The 25,311-nt window shown below is 43.0% G+C and overlaps 1 protein-coding gene across 2 annotated transcripts in view; it reads left to right on the plus strand.

Moving 5' to 3' along the window:
- The window catches only part of LOC145352708 (uncharacterized), a 233,939-nt gene that overhangs the window by 97,533 nt on the left and 111,095 nt on the right, over positions 1 to 25,311 (plus strand). For both annotated transcript variants that reach the window (XM_080202953.1, XM_080202954.1), the window contains exons 7-10: positions 7,105 to 7,289; positions 8,316 to 8,366; positions 13,401 to 13,453; positions 21,085 to 21,138. In XM_080202953.1, the coding sequence (XP_080059079.1) occupies positions 7,105 to 7,289; positions 8,316 to 8,366; positions 13,401 to 13,453; positions 21,085 to 21,138 (343 nt within the window). The remainder of the gene's footprint in view (positions 1 to 7,104; positions 7,290 to 8,315; positions 8,367 to 13,400; positions 13,454 to 21,084; positions 21,139 to 25,311) is intronic.

Consider the following 25,311-nt stretch of genomic DNA (forward strand, 5'->3'; position numbering starts at 1 on the left):
TTCTCTTTTACCTGAGTATAAATTATAAAGGCAATAAACTTGGAAATATAAAATTCATTTTACTTATGGCAGTTTGTTTGCGCACTATCTAGCGCCCCTGCCCCGCCCAAATCACCTGTTTGACCCTCCCCTTAGTAATTCACCAATAGTGCTCATGGTTGACATCTGGTTACAAATATCTTCCAATATTTAAGCAGCATGGGTCATTCTATGTCGATAGTGGTGTTTTGGTAAAGTCATAGGACTAAAATCAGAGGCTCAGGTTAATGCTCTGTGATAATAAAGCAAAAATATTTCTGATGCTGGAAATCTGAAATAAAAACAGAAAACGTTGGGAAAACTCAGCCAATCTGGCAGCATCTGTGAAATGCTAACTTTGTTTCTCTCTTGACAGATGTTGCTAGATCTGCTGAGTCGTCTGGCATTTTCCATTTTTACTATTAATGTTTTGAGGATTCATAAGAACATCTAATCTCACCATGGCAGCTGGTAGAATTTAAATTAAATTACTACATCTGGAAGAGAAACCTTGTCTCAGCAATGAGGACTGTGAAATTATCATTGATTGTTTTAAAAGCCAATCTATTCAGTAGCGCCCTTTAGGGAAGGAAATCCACCATCCTTAACCAGCCTGACCTACATGCAAGTCCAGACCCACAGCAATGTGGTTGATTCTTAACTGCCACCTGAAATGGCCTAGTAAACCATTCGTTTCGGTGGTAATTAAGCTAAGCAACAATGCTGGGGAAACAGGAATGAAAAATAATTACAAGATATAATGCAGTGTTAGTTTGTGTGCAATCTATAGGTGATCCCAACATGACAATTAAACAAGCCACAGAGTACAACTTCTACTTTAACAGCATCATGCAAAATTAGTAAGTTTACTGGAAAATATCCCATTGGTTACTTATAACACTGTGCAGATAACACTGAAATTTGGTGACTGCTTCAGCTTTCATTAACATAGTGGTACCTGTACAGTGTTTAATTTTGGGGTACTAAACATTACAATCACAGATCAAAATTCCTCCCATCCATTTGTCTCTCAACCCCTTTCCCTTATCTCACTTACAAATCCCCAACCCTTTAGCCTTGCCTAGCCTCACCACCCCTCCACCCCCCTCCAAAAATTCCACTCCTACTGTCACAGGAAGCATATGACTCCAAAGAAGAAGATACAGCACCCCATCTGCATCTGCAACTCCAACTCCTATCATGAAGTGCGAGACAAGTGCCATCTGTTGGGCCAGTGATTGTTGTTGTTTAGAATAACAATCATTAGCCAAGTAGCATGTCATTTGGGATTGTCTAAATACCTGACTGGCTGCTTTGGATGTAAACCATCCTGAGTGACAGGCTACTACTCAAGATTAATTTTGGTGGACAGACACTTCTGTGTTAGTCATTATGGATTTCTCCCTCAAATCCTTGAGACATTTAAGAATCTTAGTTTGGGAACCATTACCTGCAAGTTTATTTTCCTTAGAGGTCTGCTGAATTTTTAAATCATGATCATCTCTGCTTCCATGACCCTCGTAGACAGTGCATTCTAGGGCATTACCACCCACTGTGTAAAAAAAGCCCTTCCTTACATTCTCTCAGCATCTCCAGCCCAAAATCATAAATCTATGTTCCATAGTCCTTGTACCATCAGCTAATGGAAACAGCTATTCTTTATCCACATTAAATAAACTTGTCAAAACCTTGTATACCTTCGTCATGTATCCCCTAAATTTCCTTTGCTCCAAAGTGAACAACCCCAACTTCTCCATCCTAACCTTTTTAGGTCAAATCCCTCATTTCTGGAACCATCTGGCAAATTGCATCTCTACTCTCTCAAAGACCCTTGCATGCTTTCTGTGTGTGGTGAGCAGAATTGGATGCAATATTCTAGTTGTGGCCTCACCAGATCTTTATAAAGGTTCATCACACTTCCCTGTTTTTTGTACTTAATATCTCTGTTGATGAAGCCCAAGACCCCAAATGCTTTTCTAATTATGCTCTCAGTATGTTTTGCAATTATCTCAAATCTATGCACATAAACCTCAGGCTCTCTGTTCTGGTACGCTTCTTACAACTGTAGCATTTAATTTCTATTGCTTCTCTTTATCCTCTCAGCCAAAATGCATCGTTTCATGCTTCTCTGCATTAAATTTCAACTGTCACATTACTGCCCATTTGCTAGCCTATGTCCTGTTGTCAATTGGTAAAAAGCTTATTGTCAGCCATATGTCCAGCTTTAGTATTGTTGACAGATTTTGAATTTTTATTCTAAGCAATTCCTATAACATATATTATGATCTCTAGGGTGATCAACAAACAAAAGAACCAAATTTATCAAACCACCCTAATGAAAATCCAATAGATAAGATTTCCTATTTTACAACTTACACACAAAACTAAAATGAGTATAAATTAAACAAGAATTAATGGACAGATCACATAGTCTATACGTTAAACTGCAACTCAAATAGCAGAGACAGCAAACATAGATGTCTCAGATATACAAGGCAGTCCACTCAGCGTGTATGGCATTAGTTTCAATCACAAAGCCCTTCAAGAATCTGATCTTCCTTGGGTAGATTTCTACAAAGGTTTAGCTTCCAATTCTAAGTCAATAGCAGTTCTCAATCAATGCAAGTTCCATTCTCCTCCAGAACTTCCTCGGCTCTTGTCATGGCAGTTTGGGTGCAGTCTATCTACCAATGTTACTTTTAACTGAATCCTTATCTGACAACCTGGTGCATTGAGTCAAGTCTGATCAGTTAATTACTTTAAATAACAGAAACAACTGCAACAATCTTGTATTTTTTTGCCCTTTGTTTCTTCATTCATGGGGCATGGATGTCACTTTTATTGCCTATCACTAGCTGCCCTTGAGAAGATGGTGATGGTGAGCTGCCTCCTTGAAACAGTGCAGTCACATGCTTTGGGTTGACCCACGGTGCCATTAGGGAGGGCATTCCTGCAATTTGATCCAGTGACTGCGAAGGAACGGCGATATATTTCAAATTAGGATGGCTTGGAAGGGGACTTGCATATGGTGGTGTTCCCATGTATTTGCTGCCCTTGTCCACACAGTGGCCGTGGGTTTGGAAGATGCTGTCTAAAGATCTTTGGTGAATTTCTGCAAGCATCTTGTAGATAATAGATACAGCTGCTACTGAGCAATGGTGGTGGAGGGAGTGGATGTTTGTGGATATGGCTTCAATCAAGTGGGCTGCTTTGTCCTGAATGGTGTCAAGCTTCTTGAGTGCTGTTGGAGTTGCACCCATCCAGGCAAGCGGGGAGAATTCCATCACACTCCTAACTTGTGCCTTGTGCTTACAGCAAGATGGCACAGTGGTTAGCACTGCTGCCTCTCAGCACTGTCTACCATCCTCTGAAAAACAACCATTTACCTCGACTTGCTGTTTTGTTTTTGCCTTTATGCAATTTTTTTTATCCAAGCTGGCACTGACTAATTCTATTCTGTGAGCCTCCATTTTGTTAACCAGCTTTTTGTGGTACTTTGTCAAACGCTTTATTAAATTCCACATGGACAATATTAATTGTAATTCATACATCTTTGTTTCTTTGTCAAAAAGTTAAATTACATGAGTCAAACGTGCTTTCCTTTTACAAATCTATGCAGGCTCTCCTTAATTAACTCAACACTCTTAAGGGTGGCATGGTGGCACAGTGATTAGCACTACTGCCTCTCAGCGCCAGGAACCCCTGAGTTCAATTCTGGCCTTGGGTGACTGTGTGGGATTTGCACATTCTCCCTGTGTCTGCGTGGGTTTCCTCCACAAAGGCAGTCACCTGGGGTCAGATTTGAACCGAGGGTTCTGGCATTGTGAGGCAACAGTGCTAACCAGCTTGCCAGTCTCTTTTCATGTTCTCTCCTTCTTTATTAGTTCTTTCACTTCCTTGTTGGTCCCTCAATAGTTAGCCTGGTGTTTGTTGTGTGTCCTGCCTGACCCTTGTCTTATATGTATTTTCTTTTCTTTATCTCTCTCAAGGGCACTCTCATTTATTTGTCCTACCTTGTCCCTTCAATGGAATATACCTTGATATTGCCTGCAATATTTTTTCTTTGGATGTGTCCCGTTGTTCAGCCACCACCTTTTCTACCAGCATTTGATTCCAACCTTGATTCAGATGCATTCTCATCCGACTGAAGTCACCCTTTCCCAATTACTTATTCCTCTCTTGTTCCTTGTCCTTTTACATGGCCAGCCTAAACTTACAGTAGTCACTGTCCCCAAAATGCTCTTCCACTAATAATTGTTTCATTTGGCCAATTCATTTCCCGGGACCAGGTTCAACAGTCCCTGCCGTCTTGTTGGATCAGAGACATACTCTCAGAAAATGATATTGAATACATTCCAGGATGTACTCCAGGATACACTCCATTTGTCCCTATGCACTATTCCTATTCCAATCTATATTTGGATAATTGAAGTCCCCCATTGTAATGACTCTATAATTCTTGCATTTCTCTGTAATTTCTTCACAAATATTTTTTCTTTACATTCCTTTCACCAGTTGGTGATCAGTATGCTATACTGATGGATGTTGTTGCCCCTTAGTTGTTTCTTAACTCTATCCAGAGTGATTCTGTCCTTGACCCCTCAGGAACTTACTGACTCAATCGCTTCACTTGCTGTCTCCAACACACACGCGCACGCACACACACACACACACACACACACACATGTGCACGCTTGTGTCTTGCTTAATGCCTTGTACTCAGAAATATTTAACATCCAGTCTTGGCCTTCTTTGAGCCAGTCACCCTTATACCAATAATATTGTAATTCCATCTGTCAGCTTGTGCCCAGAGTTCACAAGTCTTATTAACCATTCTGTGTACATTCATATACATGCACACCCTGATTTAGACTTTGTAACTTTCCCCTTTACTTTGGCTCCATCTAATGATTACTGTTGCTTGCTCTAATTTTATCAAACTCTCCATGCATTGTATTTATCTTGATACAATCTTTTAATACATTCTCCTGATCAGGTACTAGTTTCTACTTCCTACTGTCAGTTTTTCTCTAGTCCACTCTAAATTTCCACTCAGGCTCCCAGCCAATATAGTTGAAATATTTCCCAATAGCCCTCGCAAACCTCCCTGTGAGGACATTAGTCCCAGTCCAGTTAAGGTGAAATTCCCCCTCCTTGTACTGGTCCCACCTGTCTCAGAATCAGTCCCAGTAATTCCGAAACCTGAAACCATTTCTTCAGTCACATATTGAACTGCTCAAACTTCCTATTCTTATGCTTGGTAGCCAGTGGCCCTGAGAGTAATCCTGAGATTGCTCTTGAAGTTCTGCTTTTTATTCCTTTTCCAATTCCCTAAAATTTGCTTTCAAGACCTCATCACTTTTCCTATTTGCATTGTTTGTCCCAATATGGACCATGACATCTGGCTGTTCACTTTCTACCAAAAGAATGTCCTACAGTCACACTGTGACATTCTTGACCCTGACACTAGGGAAGGCATCATACATCCTGGAGCCATGCCTATGGTCATAGCAATGCCTGTCTGCTTCCATAAACTGTGGAGTCCGCTGCCTGCCTGTTTCACTTGGGTGGTCTGGTGTTCACGTGTGCATGCTTCTGAAGAATAGGGCTGGATTTTACACGCTGGCCATGTTTTTGGTGGGGATTGGTAAATATAAGATGGGTGCCCACCCTTCCAACGTCTAGCCCAACCCTGAGTTAACTGCATGATACAAAAGGTGAGCAGATATTAAAATTAAATTAAGAGGTAATTAAATAAAACAAATAGTCAATGGTTAATTAAGGTTGTTAACATGCCAGTTTACCTGGATTATATGCTGCCGATGCCATAAAACATTTGACGGGAACTGTCTGACTTTTTTTTATAAGCAAATTCTTCAAAAGGTAGGAAGGATGGCTCCCTTTAGTATAGAAGCACCTCTTTTCTTCCTACCAGCCTGCTGCCTTAAACCATATCCTTGCCCAAGACCCTGGACTGGTCTGTTTCTGGAGATAGTTGAGCCGCCTTCTGCATCCCTGAGGCAGCGCCCATTAATGTGCTGCTGGGACTGATGGCACTGCCAACTAGTCAGATTGGCTGACAGATCTCAAGGGCACAATACCCATCCCACTGTGTGATAAAATCCCAACAGCTGCCCATTTAGACTGCTGGCAGTGGTTTATAGTGTGGAACAGGTGTGTTTTATGTCACCTTCGCTTCTGGAGCAGTGAGCAGTCTCCCCTCAGTGTAATAATTATAAAGGCAAAATATGAAGCCTCTGAGCGTAGTGGAGATCAATCAGCTAGGTACAAACTAAGGGTTGAATCAGGATTTTTTTGTTGTTTGTGATTCAGTTGCACACTGTCTTTACCAATTGGTTGACTGAGCCATTGAAAAGGAGTTATCATTACAAATTTAAATCCCTCACTAGACTATTTTTTAAACTTTCAAACGTTAATTTATTTTTCATCATACAATAGCTAAAGAAATGTACAAAATCCTAAGATATTTTCACTACTTTTGCAATATGGCTACACAGTTTGTACCATGTATAGTCAGTGTGTTGATGTCAATCCAATTCACTAGAATTGTTAGATGACTATGATGGATTGGTACTACGTTATCAAGATATTCCCCAACATTATGAGTTCTCCTAACTACTCATGCGCGAGACCCTGATGTCCCTTGCTGTGTCTATGAAATTTAAAGATATCCTCTAGGTTATTCATCACAGGCTGAACCAACTTGAATCCCAATCCACTGTCTTACAGCTGATTGGATTCAAATTGCGTCTTTGCAGTTGTTTAACCAACACATTAGAACTCAGTCCAGAATCTCCCTGTTTTTGAACAAAGAATGAAACTGGACTTGCAGTACACCCCTTTTAAACTGACACTGTCCAAAATAGACACTGCATTAAATAGGTTATAAGCATCTCTTTTATAATTGACTTATGTGGTAATGGCAGATGGTCAGTGTCATTTGCTTGATTTAGGCTTATGGCCGTGATAAGTGTTAATGATGTAAATGCCGGGACGATGGCATTTTTGGTATAAAAATGTGAATGTTTTAAATGTTAATACTGTAATTTTTGTTATTTGCTTCAGGAGAGTGGGCTGCCAGCTCAGAAAGGCACTGTGGACATGACTTTATTGATGACAGGGCGGGAGAGAGCAGAGTACGTGCGCTGGAAGAAAGAACGGGAGCAGATAGATCAGGAGAGGCTAGCACGTCACAAGAACTCCAAAGGAGAATGGAAAAGAGCATGGGATGCCAACAAATCTGAGGACATGTAGGTTTATTCCTTATTAGGTAAAATGTTCAAGATGTTTGGCATTTTGTATTTCTCGAGAAACTATGATTCAGAGAGTAAAAGAGCCTGTTTTTTTTTGCCCTAACATATCACTGCCAATATTGTTAAGCTATAAATTTTACACTATCAACCCCAAACTCAATGAACAGAATTGTGGATGATTGATCTTGAATGAAAAGGCTGTGGGGAATCTATTTATTAGCCCTGAAAATGGGTGTGGAATGGAGATTGACCTGCATCTGCTGTGTTGAATGCAGGCAAAATGCCACTTTTGTATTGCCTGCTCATATCAGGATTGCTGCATCTAGCCATTATTCCCTGCTTTGTTGTGTGTTCAGCACAGGGCCCATTATTCTAAGTGCCGAGCAGTGCTTAAAACTAGCTTACACTATTTAAGGGAATGTACTGTAACTGGAGCAGGTGTTGACACTATACCTAAAAGTGAATCTGACTTTGGGAAGTGTGAAGAATTGTTGGCCATGCAAGAGTACAGGCACCCAGGTTGTCAGATGTGAGGCTATGGTAAAAGAAATGGATTGGAGGAGAGATGGCCTCTATCTTTGGGGGCAAGTGTTTGCACGAGTTTGTCCAGATGTGTGACGAGAAAGAGGCGGAAACAGATAACTGCAGAGGCCAATGCCAAGAGAAGCTAACCCAGGAATTGGGTACAGTACCAGAATAAGTTCAGTGATCTCAATTACAGGTGAATGGTTACGATTTAAAAAATGCATCTTCAATGCCATATCTTACCAACTGTAGCACTAACTTCAGTCACTCCTTAATCCATCACATATCAATTATTCACTTACCAACAACCTCCATCAGTCTGAACACAATCCTGACATTCATATGCTTTACTTGCCATCACACAGTTTGTGTTGCTAGCCTCAAACCAACATCTCAAATATTCCACACCTAACAACCTGGCAACTAACTGTTCAACCATAACAAGTGCATCACCCAGTTTGCGTGACATTATCTGATGTACTTCCCTCTCTCCTGCAGGAGAAAGTGGTGCAGGACCGGAGGCAGCAGGAAATATCCAGAGTGGGAGAGGTACGCTTGCATGTTCTGACCTCCGTGGAAGGGACAGCCATAATTGGGAAGGGCTATTGTATGGCTGAAGTCATTGAAGAGTAGGGTATCCAATACCATAGATTATGGTGTTATAAATTAACTTGGAACTTTTTTAAATGTGTAGGGATATGGGGGTAGGCTCTGGGTGGGATTGTAGTTGATGCAGACTCGATAGGCCAGATGGCCTCTTTCTGCACTGTAGAGTTTCTATGATTCTATGATTTAGTGAAACTCCGAAAATGCCAGCTTATATGTTGAATATAAAGATGAACTGTCAGTGTAGGTGGTAGCCATTTTGAAATCTGAGAAAAGAAAACGTGGGGCCCTATTTCACCATTTTGATTTTAAGTGCTGGGCAGACTTGAAAGTGGGAGTGATTAAGATCCGACACTTAGAGCCATTCTCAGGTGCCCCATACACACACTGTCTGCAAAAATATCAGTGATTCCAAATCGTGTAGCGGAAGCCTGTGGGTGGGGCTTAATGTGCCCAAAACCCTGCAGCTCCAATCGGCACCTCCAACTATGCATGCGCAAAAAAAAATAGACTCTTACTCCCATGCCACATCCCTCCTGGGCTGGATGATGTCTCCCTCTTGATTTTGCCGGGGGTGGTGGGGGATAAGTGGGGTCAATATTGTTGGGGAGGTGGGGCAATGACCGAGGGCACAAGGCACTTGCCCCTTTAGCATTGCATTCGCCCATCCAGAATCGGCACAAAACAGACATGTGCCAGTAAAGTTGGACGTGCAGACCTTTAAGTCAATTTAAATGCATGCAAATACATTTAAATGGCCATCGCACCCATTTTGAGCGTGGTCCCCATCGCAGCCATTTTCAGGCCTTGGTAAAGGGAGAATAGGCGCGGATCGCACTCCTTGCCTCGCACCTGACTTTACCAAGTTTTTGCGCCTGAAAAAGGGCGCAATGTGATGGTAAAATTGGGCCCATAGTATCAGTAATTCAAATTAAATCAACGTGACATATTTTGTTGAATAAACAATTCTACAAGGATATTTTTAATCACAATCAAAATGTTTTGAAAAAAGTTCTGAAATTATCCTTGGCCTGTAATCAAAGAGTGCCTCAAATTCATTGAGATCAGTAAATTTGCAGATAACGTGAAAATTGGTGGTCTGTTAAATAGTGAGAAGGAAAGCCTTAGAATGCAGGGCAATATAGACGGGCAGGTCAGATGTGCAAATCAGTGGCAAATGGCATTTAACCCTGAAAAGTGAGGGATGATGTATTTTGATAGGACTAACAAGGTAAGGGAATACACAATGAACGGTAGAATGCTAGGAAGTACAGAGAACCAGAGAGAGCTTGTGGTCATGTCTGTAGGGCCCTGAAGGCAGCAGGACAGGTAGATAAAGTGGTTAAGAAGGCAAATGGAACATTGCCTTTATTAGCTGAGGCACAGTGAGGGAAGTTAGTGGAGCTGTACAAAATGCTTGTTGCAGCACAGCTAGAGTACTGTCAGTTCTGTTAGTCACAACATAGGAAGGATGTGATAGCACTAGAAAGGGTACAGTGGTGATTCATCAGGACGTTGCCTAGGCTGGAGCATTTCAGCTATGAAGAGAAGCTGGTTTGGTTGGTGGTGTTCTCCTTTGAGCAGAGAAGGCTAAATGGGGAGCCTGATTGAGGTGTACAGAATTGTGAAGGACATAGATAGGAAGAAATTTTTCCCCTTAAGAGGGGTCAGGAGATTCTGAGGGGATTTGAAGAGAAGCTTTTTCACCCAGAGGGTGATGGGAATCTGGAACACTCTCCCTGAAGGGGTAGCAGAGATGGGAATACTTGGCACATTTATGAATCATTTAACACTTAGCTATGGTATCACCATAAAGATCCCAATCTGAATCAGGTTTGGCACTTTTGGTTTCAGAATAATCTCTCCACAACAAACCTGGATCTCCATTCATTGAATTGGCTATTCTGCATTTTTTAGATTATGATGATCTGAAGACAGTAAGTGTAGTATTTGGTATCCCATGATTTGATGATGAAACCACACAAAACATCAAGCACGGACAGCAGGCATATTTTCCCTCTTTGGGATCAACCATCCCTAATTCCACTTGGTGCAAATGTGATCCTTGAATGGCTTGTTGAGGCACAGTTGAATTACAGACTTTAGACTCCCTAATATAATGCAATTTGTGTTATTTCTTCTCAGGTGCCTTGTGATCTCATTGGTTTTATGGGATCTGAACATGCCCCACATTAATATGCTATGTTCTTTGCTTAGGCCACCTATTCCCCATAATTGATTTGCAATTGCTCCATCCAACTGTTGTCAAGGATACGTTCAAAGATTTTCACGGGGAATGATTTTTGGCATGGTTTTACATTTGAAAATTATCATAAGCTTTAATTTGTTGCACTGGCCATGCAGACGAGTTGTATCATGAATTTTGTCTTCTCATTGTGGTTTTCACTGGAACCATTTTTAATCTTTCCACTCCACAGTTCAGCTGCTGATCATATCAAAATTCATGAGTGTTTCATCCACGTTGTCAGTGTAGCATAATGGATCCTTGTGTTTTTGCCTTTGATGATGAATTGCTGGAAACTGATAATTTTGACATCCAGAACTTTTGGTAGACTTGATTTTCTTCCCCAACACCAGGCATATTTGTCCCATAAAGCAGCTACACCGATCAGCTTTCGGCCTGCAATCTTTGCTGGACTTGGCTTGATTTGGCTCACTTAAATCACATTGTATTTCTGGTTACAGCGTAACCACTCGGATGATTTTTGAGGACCCATTCCAAATTATGCTAAAGATCAGGCCACTGGCTGGTTCCTGTTTTCATGGTGGATTTGGTCTTGGGCATCTTCAGGGGGTATTCCTCCTTACATCACACTCTCTCAATTTTTTCATAAGCATTGAATTCCCTCTCAAATAAGCAAATCTTAAATTTCTTCATCTTTGCATAACACAGATCATATTGCCTGCTTGATCCCATGCAATGACTGAATGAGTAGAAAATGCATTTCTGAAGTGAAAAATTGAGACTGACTCCTGATTAAAGTATAGCATTTTTTTTATGCAGAAAAGGGGGAGTTGAATTATATGCTGAATATAGGTCTAAACATGATCTTTGCCATTGAAAAATTGGTTCATCTTGAATGAAAAATCAGCCTCTGCACCATGATATCTAACACCTAATCCTTCTTTTCGCATCCATTTCTTCTTCATTCCACTGCCTTAGGAATTGCTGATGGTATAATCAGCATTTCTTGATTTCTCCTCTCCCCTCCCCACAGCCTAGCCCTTGTCTGTTTTTCCTTTGACACCCATGAACTTCAATGTACATAGACAGTAGAAGAAGAGCAATGAGATAGTGAAGACAGTCATTGTTTTCTCACCATTGCAGCTATAAACTCAGACACAGACACTCTGTGTATTTTAAAATATGGGATACAAGTCGGCAATGCACATGGTGGCCACTAGGTATGGGCACTGCAGCCAGGATAGCGGGAAATGATAATGCAGTTTCCTGTTCATCAGAAGGCCAAGGTTGCACACTAGTCCTGCAATAGCAAACTCCGATAATGACTTTGGGCCAGGATAGATGAGATGGCTGATGAATATCTGCATCAGGAAGTCTGCCAGGAAACCTGTGTTCACTATTGAAAATGGAAGAGTTTGCCATTATCTTAGTGTAGGAATTTGCGCAGCACTTGGAGGTCATCTTCTTCAACTTGGAATGGCTGGTTACTTCGATTGACGTACTTGTGGGACCACTCATGTTTCAGTATCTGATGGTTAATGTTTCAGTTTGCTCTGTTATACTTTTAATGGCTGTTGCAGTATTTCTGTTGTATACGTGTATTGTTGACTACCATCATAAACCTTTTCATCAGTACATAGCCTTCTCGCCCATTGTCCGCCTTTTGTTCTGTTGTGCTGGATGGAATTTAGCTTGCACGGAAGACTGCTGCAGAATGAATGTATCATGACTATAGCCATAGTATAGGATCCTATAGTATAGGATACTTGCTGAGCTTGCATTAATGTGTTGTGAATGGTCACATACTACCTGTATGTTGAAGGAGAGAGTCTATGATTCTATGAAGCCATTTTGACTCAAGTAGATGACAAAGCTTGAGTATTGCTGAAAAGAGGCATGTTTTTTTTCTTGCACTCATCAGTATAACTCGCAAGAAATTTCCAACATTAACAGGAACAACAATTTATGGGTATGGTCAGTACTTTGCCTATTATAGACAGGTAGAAGGACATGCCTATTTGTGTGTTGGGTATCTTTTTGGCTTGATGGCAGCATCCTGTTGCAGAGAATACTACTCTTGTTGCTACTACATTGTAACAGTGTGCAGTGAATAGCTTCACTTTTTGCCCAAATGTTTGAGACATCTTATCATTTCAGGGTAATCAGAAGTAGACTGGGCACTTTTTAGGACCAAAAACGGTGGCCATAGGCCCATTCGTGAGTTTGCGTGATGTACAACGAATGATGATCTGATCAGGGTAGCCATTGTCTGTAGTGGCCTTAATGTGTCCTATTTTAGCACTGATACACTGTGAGCAAATGGTTGCTAATGAGGTTTCACGTGCAAGATACAAACACCCTTTGTAATCTTAAAGAGCCTGATAATGCCCAAAACTGGATTTTCCTGAGGCCAGCTTTATCCCCTGTAAATTTACATTTGTTCATGTACTTCAGTGCCTAAATCAAGGTCACTTAAACGTTGATATTAAATTGCAGTCTTTATCATCTTCTAGCAGTCGTTGTAGCTTGAATATATTACAATCTTCATAAAATGAAGTAAGTACTATGACTATTAAAAGTCATGTTGAAATGACATTGATTTGAAGCATGTGAAATTATTGCTATATTATCACATCAATACACCAGAATAATCTGAACAATGAGTTATTTTTCCAGGTGTGTTGTAAAATTAGATGACATCAGTGTTTGTGTGGAATGAAGTTTTCAAGTATTGCATTTCCTTTTATTAAGTGCTTTTCTCTTTTCAACAGGTTTCGAGAGGATTTTGCTGTGGAAAATGAACTTGGCTTTCATAAAAGAAAAGGTCAGCATCTAAAATTGTGTAGTCTGTGCTGGTTAAAAATTGTAGGAAAATTGCCAGAATTAACCAGTAATAAAATTCTTTATATATCAAGGGTGATGAAATTTCAGATGTATTGAAATTTATATGCTGCTGAATTCTTCAATCAATAAACTAATGAACTCTGGAGCTTTCTAGTGAAATGGTTTTGATGAGCATATTAGTATCTAGAGTACCTCTGTGGAATCAATATCCTGTGATAAAGAATGATTGGATATATTTAAAGCTTAGGTTTCCTACTGTGATTTCCCAATCTTAAGTAAGTCTCTGTAGCCGTTAAACATGGGTGATTTATTTTGCATGCTAACGAATATGTGGAGACATGATGCAGAGAAACACAACTTATGCATTCCGTCATATTAAATAATACACACACACGAACATTTGAATGACAGAAGCAGGGTTACGTAGACAAACTCTGGAAGTAAGGTCAGTAGGTCAAGTTCTCCCATTTTTATACATACGCACATCACACTCCTATTCATGTACCGTGGACACTTGCTTTCTCCCCGGTCTGTCAATTTCAATGAGACCTTTAACTTACCTGGTTTACGACAGCACTGTAAAAGAAGAGGCCATGTTGCCTATCAATCTGACAGAACTACACTTTGACACTGGGCCTCAAAAATTGCTGTGCTGCCTGGATCTCATCTGGTCTGAGTCTGAAGATTGGGCAGAACAGGCATGGAAGAAAACTGTGGAAGTAATTGGACACAGCATAACAACTGATAGCCACTCCAAGAAAGTCACAGCCCGGTGGTTCTTCCCTGGAATTGCTGCTGGGCGCAATCACGAAGAGGAGGGACATACTTTTTTTCTTCAGAAATGGAAGGTAGAAAGCTGCAGCTCTTCTCAAGAAGACCTTGTTGGATGTGACTGAGGAGGTAAACAGTAGGTGTATTGTGTCCTGGTTTTGGATGCAGTCAAGAAGTCATGTCAGGGAAAGTGAGTACATTTACTGATTCAATTGCATTTTGTGGTGTAAACTGTCCCTCTTATGTTGCCACACATCTACTACATAAAATTCGTTAAATCAATTTAAGTTTCAACAACACCCATCTTTCAATTTCTGTGCATTAGCACACCACTTTGTTTATATACTTATAACTAACACTCATCCCAATACTTATTCAGTGTGATGCACATCTGTCATAGCCACGCATTAAATGTGTTGCAAGTATCAGATGAATACCTACATGACCTTGACTTGTTTGCAGGCCTATTTCTTTCACCTTCTTTAAGAAAAGAGAAGTACAAAGACTACTGGGAGGTGTTAAGGCAGAAAATTGAAGGCCACCTACATCATAGTCCAGCTGCAGAGACAGGCACCCTGGCAATCATCCAGAAGACTTATGGAGATAAATGCATGCTGCTTTCTTAATTAACTCCAACTTCTCCAAGTGCTTGTTTGTTTTTATTGTTTCTTAAACATTATTCACTACTGATAAACTGTAGTTATGAGGGATGTCTTTGCATCTTTCTTGAGTGAGGGGTGTCTTTGCATCCTTTCGTGAATAAGGATGTCGTGTTTCTTTCTTTGCAATTCTCTGACACCTCCCTCCCCATATCTAAGAAAAATTGCAAGACAGTAGCAAGCCCCTCTTATGTTCATTGCCACTGCCTTTAGCAACCTATGATGCAAGCCATCTGGACTAAGTGGCTTATCCACACTAAACATAGTCTGCAGAGTATTCTGTCCATAAATTTTCACCCCATCTATTGTCTCTACTTACCCGCATCTACAAATATTTTGCTAGCAACCTCTTCCTTAGAATTCTAGTCAAGAGGCCAGAATTAGAGATGTGCCGATAACTTGGAAAGTTCTGGGGTTGAAGAAGGTTACAGTGAGAGACAGGAGTTCACAGGCCATCACAAGCAGATACTGGTGACAGGAACAGTAGAGAGCCCACATTGAAGGGGCATGTAGTCCAGTTGGGCACAGATGCTGAACCCAGGAGCCGTCGTTGCGAAGGAGAATTATAGATGTGCATCAGCAAGTTTGAGGTACTGATTGACATGCCATGTGTCTTCTATAGTGGAGAACTTGGAAGAGTCCAGCTTGAATTCTTCTGCACTGGGACGGAATGAGAGTGGTCATCTCCATGGAGCTCCTGGCATGGCTCACAATATGTTGATGCAGGCCATGACCAAGGCCATGCAAAATTTGGATGCCAAAATGTCTGTTGATTTAAATGGGTGGCAGATACTTTGTCATTTACCTTGCAGTTCATCACTAATCTCCACCAAGCTGGTATGCTTCAGTGTGATGATGTGACACTGGCCCAGGCAAAGGATGACAATGAAATGGGACATGAAAGTGGAAATTCTACTCAGTGCTCTCACTCCCCACCTATTGTCCCCTCCCAATAGCCACTAAATGACCTGCTGCCTTGCATCTTGATGGTCAAGTCTTCCTTTGTGCAGTTGCAAATGGAGCAGTCATCGTGAGCTCTAAAATCAAGAGATTATAGAGACGAATGCTCCAACTTCCTCTTCCTTCTCTTCTCCTTATATGTTCTCCTCAGCTGACGATGCATGATGAATTTTGAGCTTCTAGATCTTTCTGAATTATCCAGTTTACCCCATTGGTTAAGTAACACAATAGAATGGAATGTTCCCAATGTGAAGACACAATTTTGCCTCCACAAGTTTAGTTCAGTGGTCGCTCCTATCAATGCCGTAGATGTATCTGCGGTGGATAGACTGGTGAGGACACGGTCAAGTAGGCTTATCCCTCCCATCAATTCCCTGACTACCTGCTGCAGTAACACCAGATTAAAGTCTAACAGGTTTATTTGGTAGCAAATTCCACTAGTTTTCGGAGTACTGTCCCTTCGTCAGGTGAGTGGGAGTTCTATTCACAAACAGGGCATGTAAAGACACAAACTCAATTTACAAAATAATGTTTGGAATGCTAGTCTTTACAGATAATCAAGTCTTAAAGGTACAGACAGTATGAGTGGAAAGAGCGTTAAGCACAGATTAAAGAAATGTGTTTTGTCTCCAGACAGGACAGTTAGTGAGATTTTGCAAGCCCAGGCAAGCTGTTATGGGGGTTACAGATAGTGTGACACGAACCCAAGATCCCGGTTGAGGCCCTCCTCTTGTGTGTGGAACTTGGCTATCAGTCTCTGCTCAGCGATTCTGTGCTGTCGTGTGTCGTGATGGCTGCCTTGGAGAACACTTACCTGAAGATCAGAGGCTGAATGCCCGTGACCGCTGAAATGTTCCCCAACAGGAAGAGAACAGTCTTGTCTGGTGGTTGTCGAGAGGTGTTCATTCATTCATTGTTGTAGCGTCTGCATGATCTCCCCAATGTACCATACTTCGGGACATCCTTTTCTGCAGTGTGTGAGGTAGGCAATATTGGCCAAGTTGCAAGTGTATGTACTTTGTACCTGTTGGATGGTGTTCTCACATGAAATGATGGCATTGTTGTCGATGATCCAGCACGCCTTGCAGAAATTGTTGTGGTAGGGTTGTGTGGTGTCATGGTCACTGTTCTTCTGAACTATCCAGTAGTTTGCTGCGGACAATGATTTGTTTGAGGTTGTGCGGTTGTTTGAAGGCAAGAAGTGGGACTGTGGGGATGACCTTGGTGAAATGTTCATTTTCATCAATGACACGTTGAAGACTCCGGAGAAGATGTAGTAGCTTTTCCGCTCCGGGGAAGTACTGGCTAACAAAGGATACTCCGTCCACCGTGTCCCGTGTTTGTCTTCTGAGGAGGTCAGTCCGGTTTTTCGCTGTGGCATGTTGGAACTGTTGATTGATGAGTCAAGCGCCATATCCTGTTTTTATGAGGGCATCTTTCAACGTCTGGAGGTGTCTGTTGTGATCCTCCTCATCTAAGCAGATGCTGTGTAAACGGAGGGCTTATCCATACGGAATGGCTTCTTTAACGTGTTTAGGGTGGAAGCTGGAGAAGTGGAGCATTGTGAGGTTATCCGTGGGCTTGCAGTACAGTTAATTTGAGAGGTGACCATCCTTAATGGGGATGTGTGTGTCCAAGAATGCAACTGATTCCGGAGAGGAGTCGATGATGAGTCTGATGGTGGGATGGAACTTGTTGATCTCATCATATAGTTGTTTCAGTGATTGTTCACCATGAGTCCAAAGGAAGAAAGTGTCATCAATGTATCTAGTGTATAGCACGGAGTCCCATTGTCCGATACGATGGGACAGCCTGGCGTGTTTGCCTTGTGTATCTTCGGGAGGCTGTAGAGATCGCCAATGCGGGGAGTATGTGGGATGAGAGCACGGACAGTGCTCTGAAGGTCCGTATCAAAGGTCTTGATCAGTCTGATGAGTTGATGGGTGTGATATGATAAGTGTGAAACATATCAGGTGGGTGGAGAACAGCTTCGTACAGATCATTGCACTGTTAAGGCTAAGGTTTCTTATCCTATTTAAGCTGGCAGACATGTTGACATCGAGTCTGCATTGTCAAGGCCTGTTTGGACTCATTTTATTGGTGCAATGGATGTTCCACAGTAGCCACATTTTGCCCTGCGACATCATCCAACTGATGCTTGAGTGGCTTCCGTCATTCTCTGTACAGTTGTGAAGTGTGCGTGGAAAGCCTGCTAGTATGCTGCAGATTTTCCTGTGTCCCTCAATAATTATTCTTTCCATTGATGGTCTCCTGTGTCCAGCTTAAAGTAGCTTCGCTCTCTAATAGGGACTCTCCATAGCTATTCCTGTTACCATTGTTTGTTCTAGCTCATTTTTGAAATTTAAATCATCAGGCAAAGACTCAACTGTCTGTCTAACTGCACCAACAAAGTAGCAAGTATTTGCACTGATGCAGGCTAAGTACAAGCCCTATGATGGTGTGCTGATAGAAGAGATGAAGTTGCCTCAGGGTTAGTTGTCCTTGAGGTCTACTGATGACTGCTTCACATGTGAAGGCCCTAGCAGAGGGAAACTACATGAATTAGGATTAGCAAGGTAAGGATGTTGCAATTTAGCATTCTGAAGATCATATTTCATTTGCTGCTTAAGTCAAATCAAATTGAGTGAGTGTTATATGAAGTGGGTAGTTTAGATTTAACTATATCATTATGTAACTGCAGCAGTTCAAGGTGGTGTCTCACCTTCTCAAAGCCAATTAGGAATGGGAAATAAATGCTGACTTTGTCAGTACATTCTCGTCCAGTTAGTGAATGAATAACTGGATGCTCACCACCTCTAATAGCCGGGGAAATCGAAACACCCCGATCTCTGAACTTCCTCCTTTTCAGTTGTCGGCTGAGAGATCTATGGGGAGCTACCTGCAATTCTCTCCTCCTCCTTTGAATTTTGCGCTCTCCTCTCTGTCAGGAACATTAGTAGGGTAAGTATGTGGGGGGTTACAGGGATAATGTCTGGGTAGGGTTGTCAGTTCTGCACTGTAAGGACCCCATTAAAGGAAGAGTGCATGATGCATGTGAGATGAATTCTTCAAATAAGAATTGGGTCAAATACAGTAGATTGAGAGGGGAAATGAAGAGAAAAATAAGAATAGCAAGAGAGAATATGAGAGTAAAATGACAATCAGTATGAAAAGGGGGCCCAAAATTCTACCAACAAATAAATAGCAGGTAAACTGAGGTGGAATGTACCTTATTGGGATCAAAGAGAGTGATGCATGCTTTGAAGTGCTTTGCAGGGACGCAATTCCAGTTACTGTGGCTGCACTCCACTTCTGCATTTGGGCCACACCCAGGGAACTGGAGGAGACTAATTTGGTCCCTCTTTGCTTTAGTGAAACTGTGTTATGTACTTCTATGAGTTATCGTGAGTGCAGTGTATTGTGTCAGTGTGTAGAGCATTCACAGCTCGATATGGAGTTAGCCATTAGACTGGTTGTGGGGGTGGCATGGTATTTGATATGAGAGAGGGAGAGGCTATTCGTTCTCCATCCCTGCTCTGTTAATATACCCAAAATCCTAAACCTGCCTGTCCTGCCAAGCAGGACAGCAGATACAGCATTGACTTGGCCTCCTAGGGACCTCAGCTGCTCCCAGAGCCTGGTGATAGAAGTTCTCTAGTTTGAAAAACGGCAACCAGCCTGAGCCATGTAATAGGAGCAGTCTATAAGATGGCCATGCTCATCAGAAAACCGAAGCTGATGACAAGGTTGTTAATGCCCAATTAAAAGTAGAGCCTCATGGTCTCGGTCTTGCATTGATGGTTGGACTGAACCCCATCACGTGTGAGTAGGATTTCAGTTGTCGCCGGGGAGGTGACTTGCCTCCCCTAGCATTGCAGATTCCTGACATCGATGCTAATTGAGAAGAAGCAGCAGCTGTTCATTTACAAGACAGTGTTATTGACAAAAAATTGAGTCATGGCAAGGTGGACAAATCCAGGTGAGGCAGGAGAAAGATGAGGGAGTTGGTGTGAGTGGGGGAAGGGAGGCATGGGCTGAATGAATTGAGATGGCTGAGTGGAAAAGGAGGGCATGATTGGATGGCTGAGTGGAGAAGAAGACATGATTAGAGAGGCGAGTGGGGAGGAAGTGCGTGAGTCACAGCCTGAGTGGGGAGGGAAGGCATGAGTAAATGAAGGAAAAGGGTTTTGGGAAGAGGAGCTGCTGAGTGAGTGAATGGGGGATAGGGAAATAGGGGGCTGCTGAGTTTGTGGTGGGTAGGCGGATTGCTGTTAAAGGGCGCAGGCTAGTTCCTCTGAAAAACTCGTATCCAGCAATGATCTGGCCAGCTCCATTACGGAGCTAGGCTACTCCTATTCCTTTGATTTTCATGGAGTCAGACCAGGTTTTGAGATATAGTTGACAGCCCACCCCCCTCAAAACCACCATCCCAGGGAAGTTGTGGATGCTAGCCTGCATGAGAGTACCTTTCAAAAAGTAAGTTCAAAACTCTCATGGCCTTTCATGTCCTCTAAACCTGGGTCTGCCCTTCCACCCACCCCTCGTAGTCTCTCGTGTTCCCCAATACCAACCTATGGCACTTCCATGCCCATTGAAAACTATACACTGTCCAGAAACATTATTCCCTGTGATATGTATACAAAAAACCTTTTACAAAAGTCATTCGTTCATAACTTTCTCCTATGTTGGAGAAAAGTCAATTCACTACAAGCTAATAAAGTGTCAATCATCCGGAGCCTTAAAAGGATCAATAACAGAAAACACTTTCCTTGAAACCACATAAAGTTTTGTCAGTGATCGTTATGAAATTTATACCCCCTAAATGTTTTCCTGGGCCGGCTGATTCCAGCCTCCCCTTCTGGCAATGAAGATCCTACCTTTGCAGGCCCCTTCTCCTGAGGTGGGTGCTGGGAATTTTACCAACTCCCACTACCTCGAGGCTGAAAATTCAGATCTGTGTTCAGGCTCATCTGAAAATATTAGACATCCGAGTGAAGTGCAGAGGAACCAGGATCACCGATGAAATGCTTTCTTCAGGCAGGTAAGGGGAAAAAATTGGAGGAACTACAAGCTATGCATAATTGAAAGCAGCTGATAAGGACATTTTGTGATAGACTGTTTATTTTGGACATATAATAACATTTTCTGGTTCAATCCCTCTCCTCCCAAAGCACTTTTAGAAGGAGTTTAAGCTAGCTATTTAATGTTTTTTTTTCTGCAGGGGGAAGAAACACAAAGAAATGCAGTGTACGATTTCAGCAATATGATACAAGAGGTACTTTTCTTGAGTACACATATTTATGCATAAATATTACGTATAATTAATATATGTATAAAAAAATTATCATCTGTATGGTGTGTCCCTGCTGACCAGTGGAATTTCTTTTTCTCATAGCCCTATTTTTCTTTTTAATAATTGTTTATATTATGCAAACAAATCTGCCATCTCAGTTTGTTTATCTTTGCAGTCACTTTCCACTGAAAAAATGTATACAGTAAGATTCAATCTAGGAAAAACTGTGTAATTAAATTTTGGCAAAATGTACTGTCAGGGGCAGCAAGGTGGCACAGTGGTTAGCACTGCTGGCCCTCAGCGCCAGGGTCCCAGGTTCAATTCTGGCCTCGGGTGACTGTGTGGAGTTTGCACATTCTCCCCATGTCTGCATGGGTTTCCTCCGGGTGTTCCTGTTTTCCCCCCACAGTCCAAAGATGTGCGGGTTAGGATGATTTGGCCATGTTAATTTGACTCTTGTGTCAAGGGGATTAGCAGGGTATATATGTGGGGTTGTGGGATATAGGGCCAGGGTGGGATTGTAGTCAGTGCAGATGTGATGGGCCAAATGGCCTCCTTCTGCACTGTATCAATTCTGTGGATTCTATAGATAGGTCACTGTGAGAAGTTGTCACCATTTCCACGCTAAAGCCCTGAAAAATAAGTTATTGCTTTAATGAAAGTACAAAATTAAAAGTTCTAGCAGCTCTGCCATCCAGCCCCTTGGGTATAAACTAGCTTCTAGTACATCCTGACAAGGCTGTGAACATCATGCATAACTGATTCATCTGTTCTTTTAGCTTTGACTCCCATGCTGGGAACATACTCTTGCATTAGGAGAAAGAGGGTAAACAGAAAAATCATTCTCAAGAACTAGTGCATCTTTTTTTTGAAGTAACTTCTCCAAGCTAACCTTTGGGCCTACTCCGCACACCCCACCAAGCACATGCAGAAATCCACCTTCTTCCAGTTCCTTCATTTGCTTCCTAGTCTGTCAAGTCCAGTGCAGCCCCTGAAGTAAATCCATTGGCCTGCTTCCTCCACACTACCTCCAGTGATAATACTGCAGAATTGGGCGGCACAGTAGAACAGTGGTTAGCACTGCTGCTTCACAGCTCCAGGGACCTGGGTCCGATTCCCGGCTTGGGCCACTGTCTGTGTGGAGTTTGCACATTCTCCTTGTGTCTGCGTGGGTTTCCTCCGGGTGTTCTGGTTTCCTCCCACAGTCCAAAGATATGCAGTTAGGTTGATTGGTCATGCTAAAATTGCCCTTAGTGTCCTGAGATGTGTAAGTTAGAGGGATTAGTGGGTAGATATGTAGGGATGTGGGGGTAGGGCCTAGGTGGGATTGTAGTTGGTGCAGACTCGATGGTCTGAATGGCCTCTTGCTATACTGTAGGCATTCTATAGAAAAAAAGTTCTATGGAATTGGGTGGGGCTAGGGAGTACTGTGGAAATAAGCAGGAGAGGAAAGTAAGTAGGGAAGAAAACTAAAACATTTTAAAAAGTTAAGGAAATGCCAAAGAGAAAAAGTGAAGGAGGAGCGGATGAGAAATTAGAAATAAATAAGAAAAATCAAAACAATATGGGTGCAGAATATCTGGCCAACAAACTCGTCACTTTATTTCAGCAGTCTCCCAGCCCACAGACAGATGTTGATTTGAGAGTTCAGGAGTAGAAACCTGCTTGAGGGAAACAGGGACAAGTCAGACATGAGGAGACACTGTGGGTGAGATTTTAACTCACTCTAAACCAATACAGTTGCACAGAGTTAGAATGGGGCCGTTTATGTTGAAGTGGGAGGGAAAGAGAGCATTGTTCTCCGGAGCATTGAACCTGGTGGCTGTGGCTGTGGTGAGTGACTGATTTGAATTAAAAACCGCTTTTTTCCTCTACTTCCGGTTCTCGGGGCTTGTTAGAGTGTAGTTTACTTCCGTACCGGAAGTTAGGCCAGGGGATTGTCGTTAAGGGGGAGCGGGGGGTATAAAAAAGGGGTAGCAGCATAGAGCGGGCAGCGTCGGGAGCAGGCAGCGGAGTGAGTGGGAACTGAGTGAGAAGGGCTTTGGCTCGCTGGGCTTAGGAGAGAGCAGGCTTAGAGAAGGTGAGTGACAGATTTTTACCTTTGGGCACTTACAGGAGGTTGGGACATGGTAGGGAATATAGGGAGGAATGTAAGTTGTGTCCGGTGCCACATGTGGGAGTTCCTGGTGGTGTCACATGTCCCCAAGGTACACATCTGCAGTAAATGTTTAGAACTGCAGCGATTGAGGGCCCGGGTCAGGCAACTCGAGGGGCGACTGGAAGATGTGTTTCTAGTCAGGGAGAACGAGGAGATAATGGCTGGGAATCATGAGCAGGAGGAGGTCTCAAGGGCTGAAGAGAAGGGAGGATGGACGACTGTTAGGAGGGGAAAGAGGAAGAAGAAGAGTAGTCAGGGTCCCCCGGCCTCCCCAGAGGCCCCCCAAGGTTCGTCAACAGGGGCACAGAAAAAATAGGAAGGAAGGGGAGACTGACTTCGAGGGTCGGAAGGGGGCTGGTAAGGTGATAGTGGTAGGGGATGGGAGGGTCCGAGGGATTGATAGGAGGTTCTGTGGGCAGGGGCGCGACTCCAGGATGGTGGTCTGCCTCCCTGGAGCAGGGGTAAAGGATATAATGGAAAGGGTAGAGGGAATTTTGAAAGGGGAGGGGACCCAGGCAGAGGTCATAGTACACGTAGGGGAGGGGGATATAGGAAGGAGGAGTAGGGGAGAGGTCCGTAGGCAATTTAGGGAGTTGGGGGCCAAACTAAAGAGCAGGACCTCCAGGGTGGCACTGTCTGGGTTGCTGCCCAGTACGAGCAGGGCTAAGAATGACGAGATCATGCAGTTGAATGCATGGTTGAGGGACTGGTGTAGGGTAGAGGGGTTTACTTATGTGGATCACTGGGAGGTGTTTAGGAGAGAAAGGCAATTGTACAGGAGGGGTGGGGAGGATTTGAACGGGAGGGGGACTAGTGTCTTAGCAGGGAGGTTAGCTGGGGTGTTCAGGAATGATTTAAACTAATAGGGAGGGGGGGTGGGGAGGTGGCTGGGAGAGAGACGGGTGAAAGGAAAATTATAAGGGAGAAGGTGGTTCCGAGGGACACTTGTGGGTTGAACTGTGTCTGTTTCAATGCTAGGAGTGTGGCAGGGAAAACGGATGAGCTTAGGGCCTTGATGTTTGTGAGGCAGTTAGATGTGATGGCTGTAACGGAGACGTGGTTACAGGAAGGGCAGGACTGGCAGCTGAATGTTCCTGGGTACAGGTGTTTTAGGTGTGACAGAGGAGGGTTGAAGAGAGGTGGAGGGGTGGCACTGTTAGTCAAGGAAAACATCACAGTAGTGCAGAGGGAGGACGATATGGAAGAGATAGGGATTGAGTCGCTGTGGGTGGAGTTGAGGAATATAAAGGGAGAGATCACATTGCTAGGGGTGTACTATAGGCCACCCAACAGCCCAAAGTCAGTGGAGGAAGGCATTTGCAAGGGCATTTTGGACAGGTGCAGGAAGAATAGAGTGGTTGTAGTGGGTGATTTTAATTTTCCCGGAGTGAATTGGAGGGGGCCTAGAGCTGGGGGTCCGGAGGGAGAGGAGTTTGTGAAATGTGTTATGGAAGGGTCGCTAGAACAGTATGTAACTAGCCCGACTAGGGGAGGGGCTATACTGGATTTAGTGTTGGGAAACGAGCCGGGGCAGGTGGGTGAGGTAGAGGTAGGCGAACATGTGGCAAACAGTGACCACAAGTCCGTCTACTTCAGGATAAAAATGGAAAGGGATGAGTGCCGTCCGAACGGGAGTGTGCTGAACTGGGGAAAGGCGAGCTATGGCAGGATTAGGAGGGAGCTGCAGCAAACTGATTGGGAGGGACTGTTAGCTGGCAAGTCCACGGTTGGCAAGTGGGAGGCTTTTAGGGACAAAATGAAATGGTTGCAGGGGAGGTATGTTCCGGTTAAGTGTAAGGATGGGAAAGGTAGGATTAGAGAGCCGTGGATTATGGGGGATATTGAAGACTTGGTCAGGAAGAAGAGGGAGGCGTATGTTAGGTCAAAACAAATGGGTACAGAGTGTGCGCTGGAGGAATATAGAGAGAGTAGGAGGGAGCTAAAAAGGGGAATTAGAAGGGCGAAGAGAGGGCATGAGATGGCTTTGGCTGGTAGGA

This window comes from Carcharhinus amblyrhynchos, chromosome 14 (assembly GCF_965287045.1).
Source record: "Carcharhinus amblyrhynchos chromosome 14, sCarAmb.v2.hapA, whole genome shotgun sequence".
NCBI classification, from domain to species: domain Eukaryota; kingdom Metazoa; phylum Chordata; class Chondrichthyes; order Carcharhiniformes; family Carcharhinidae; genus Carcharhinus; species Carcharhinus amblyrhynchos.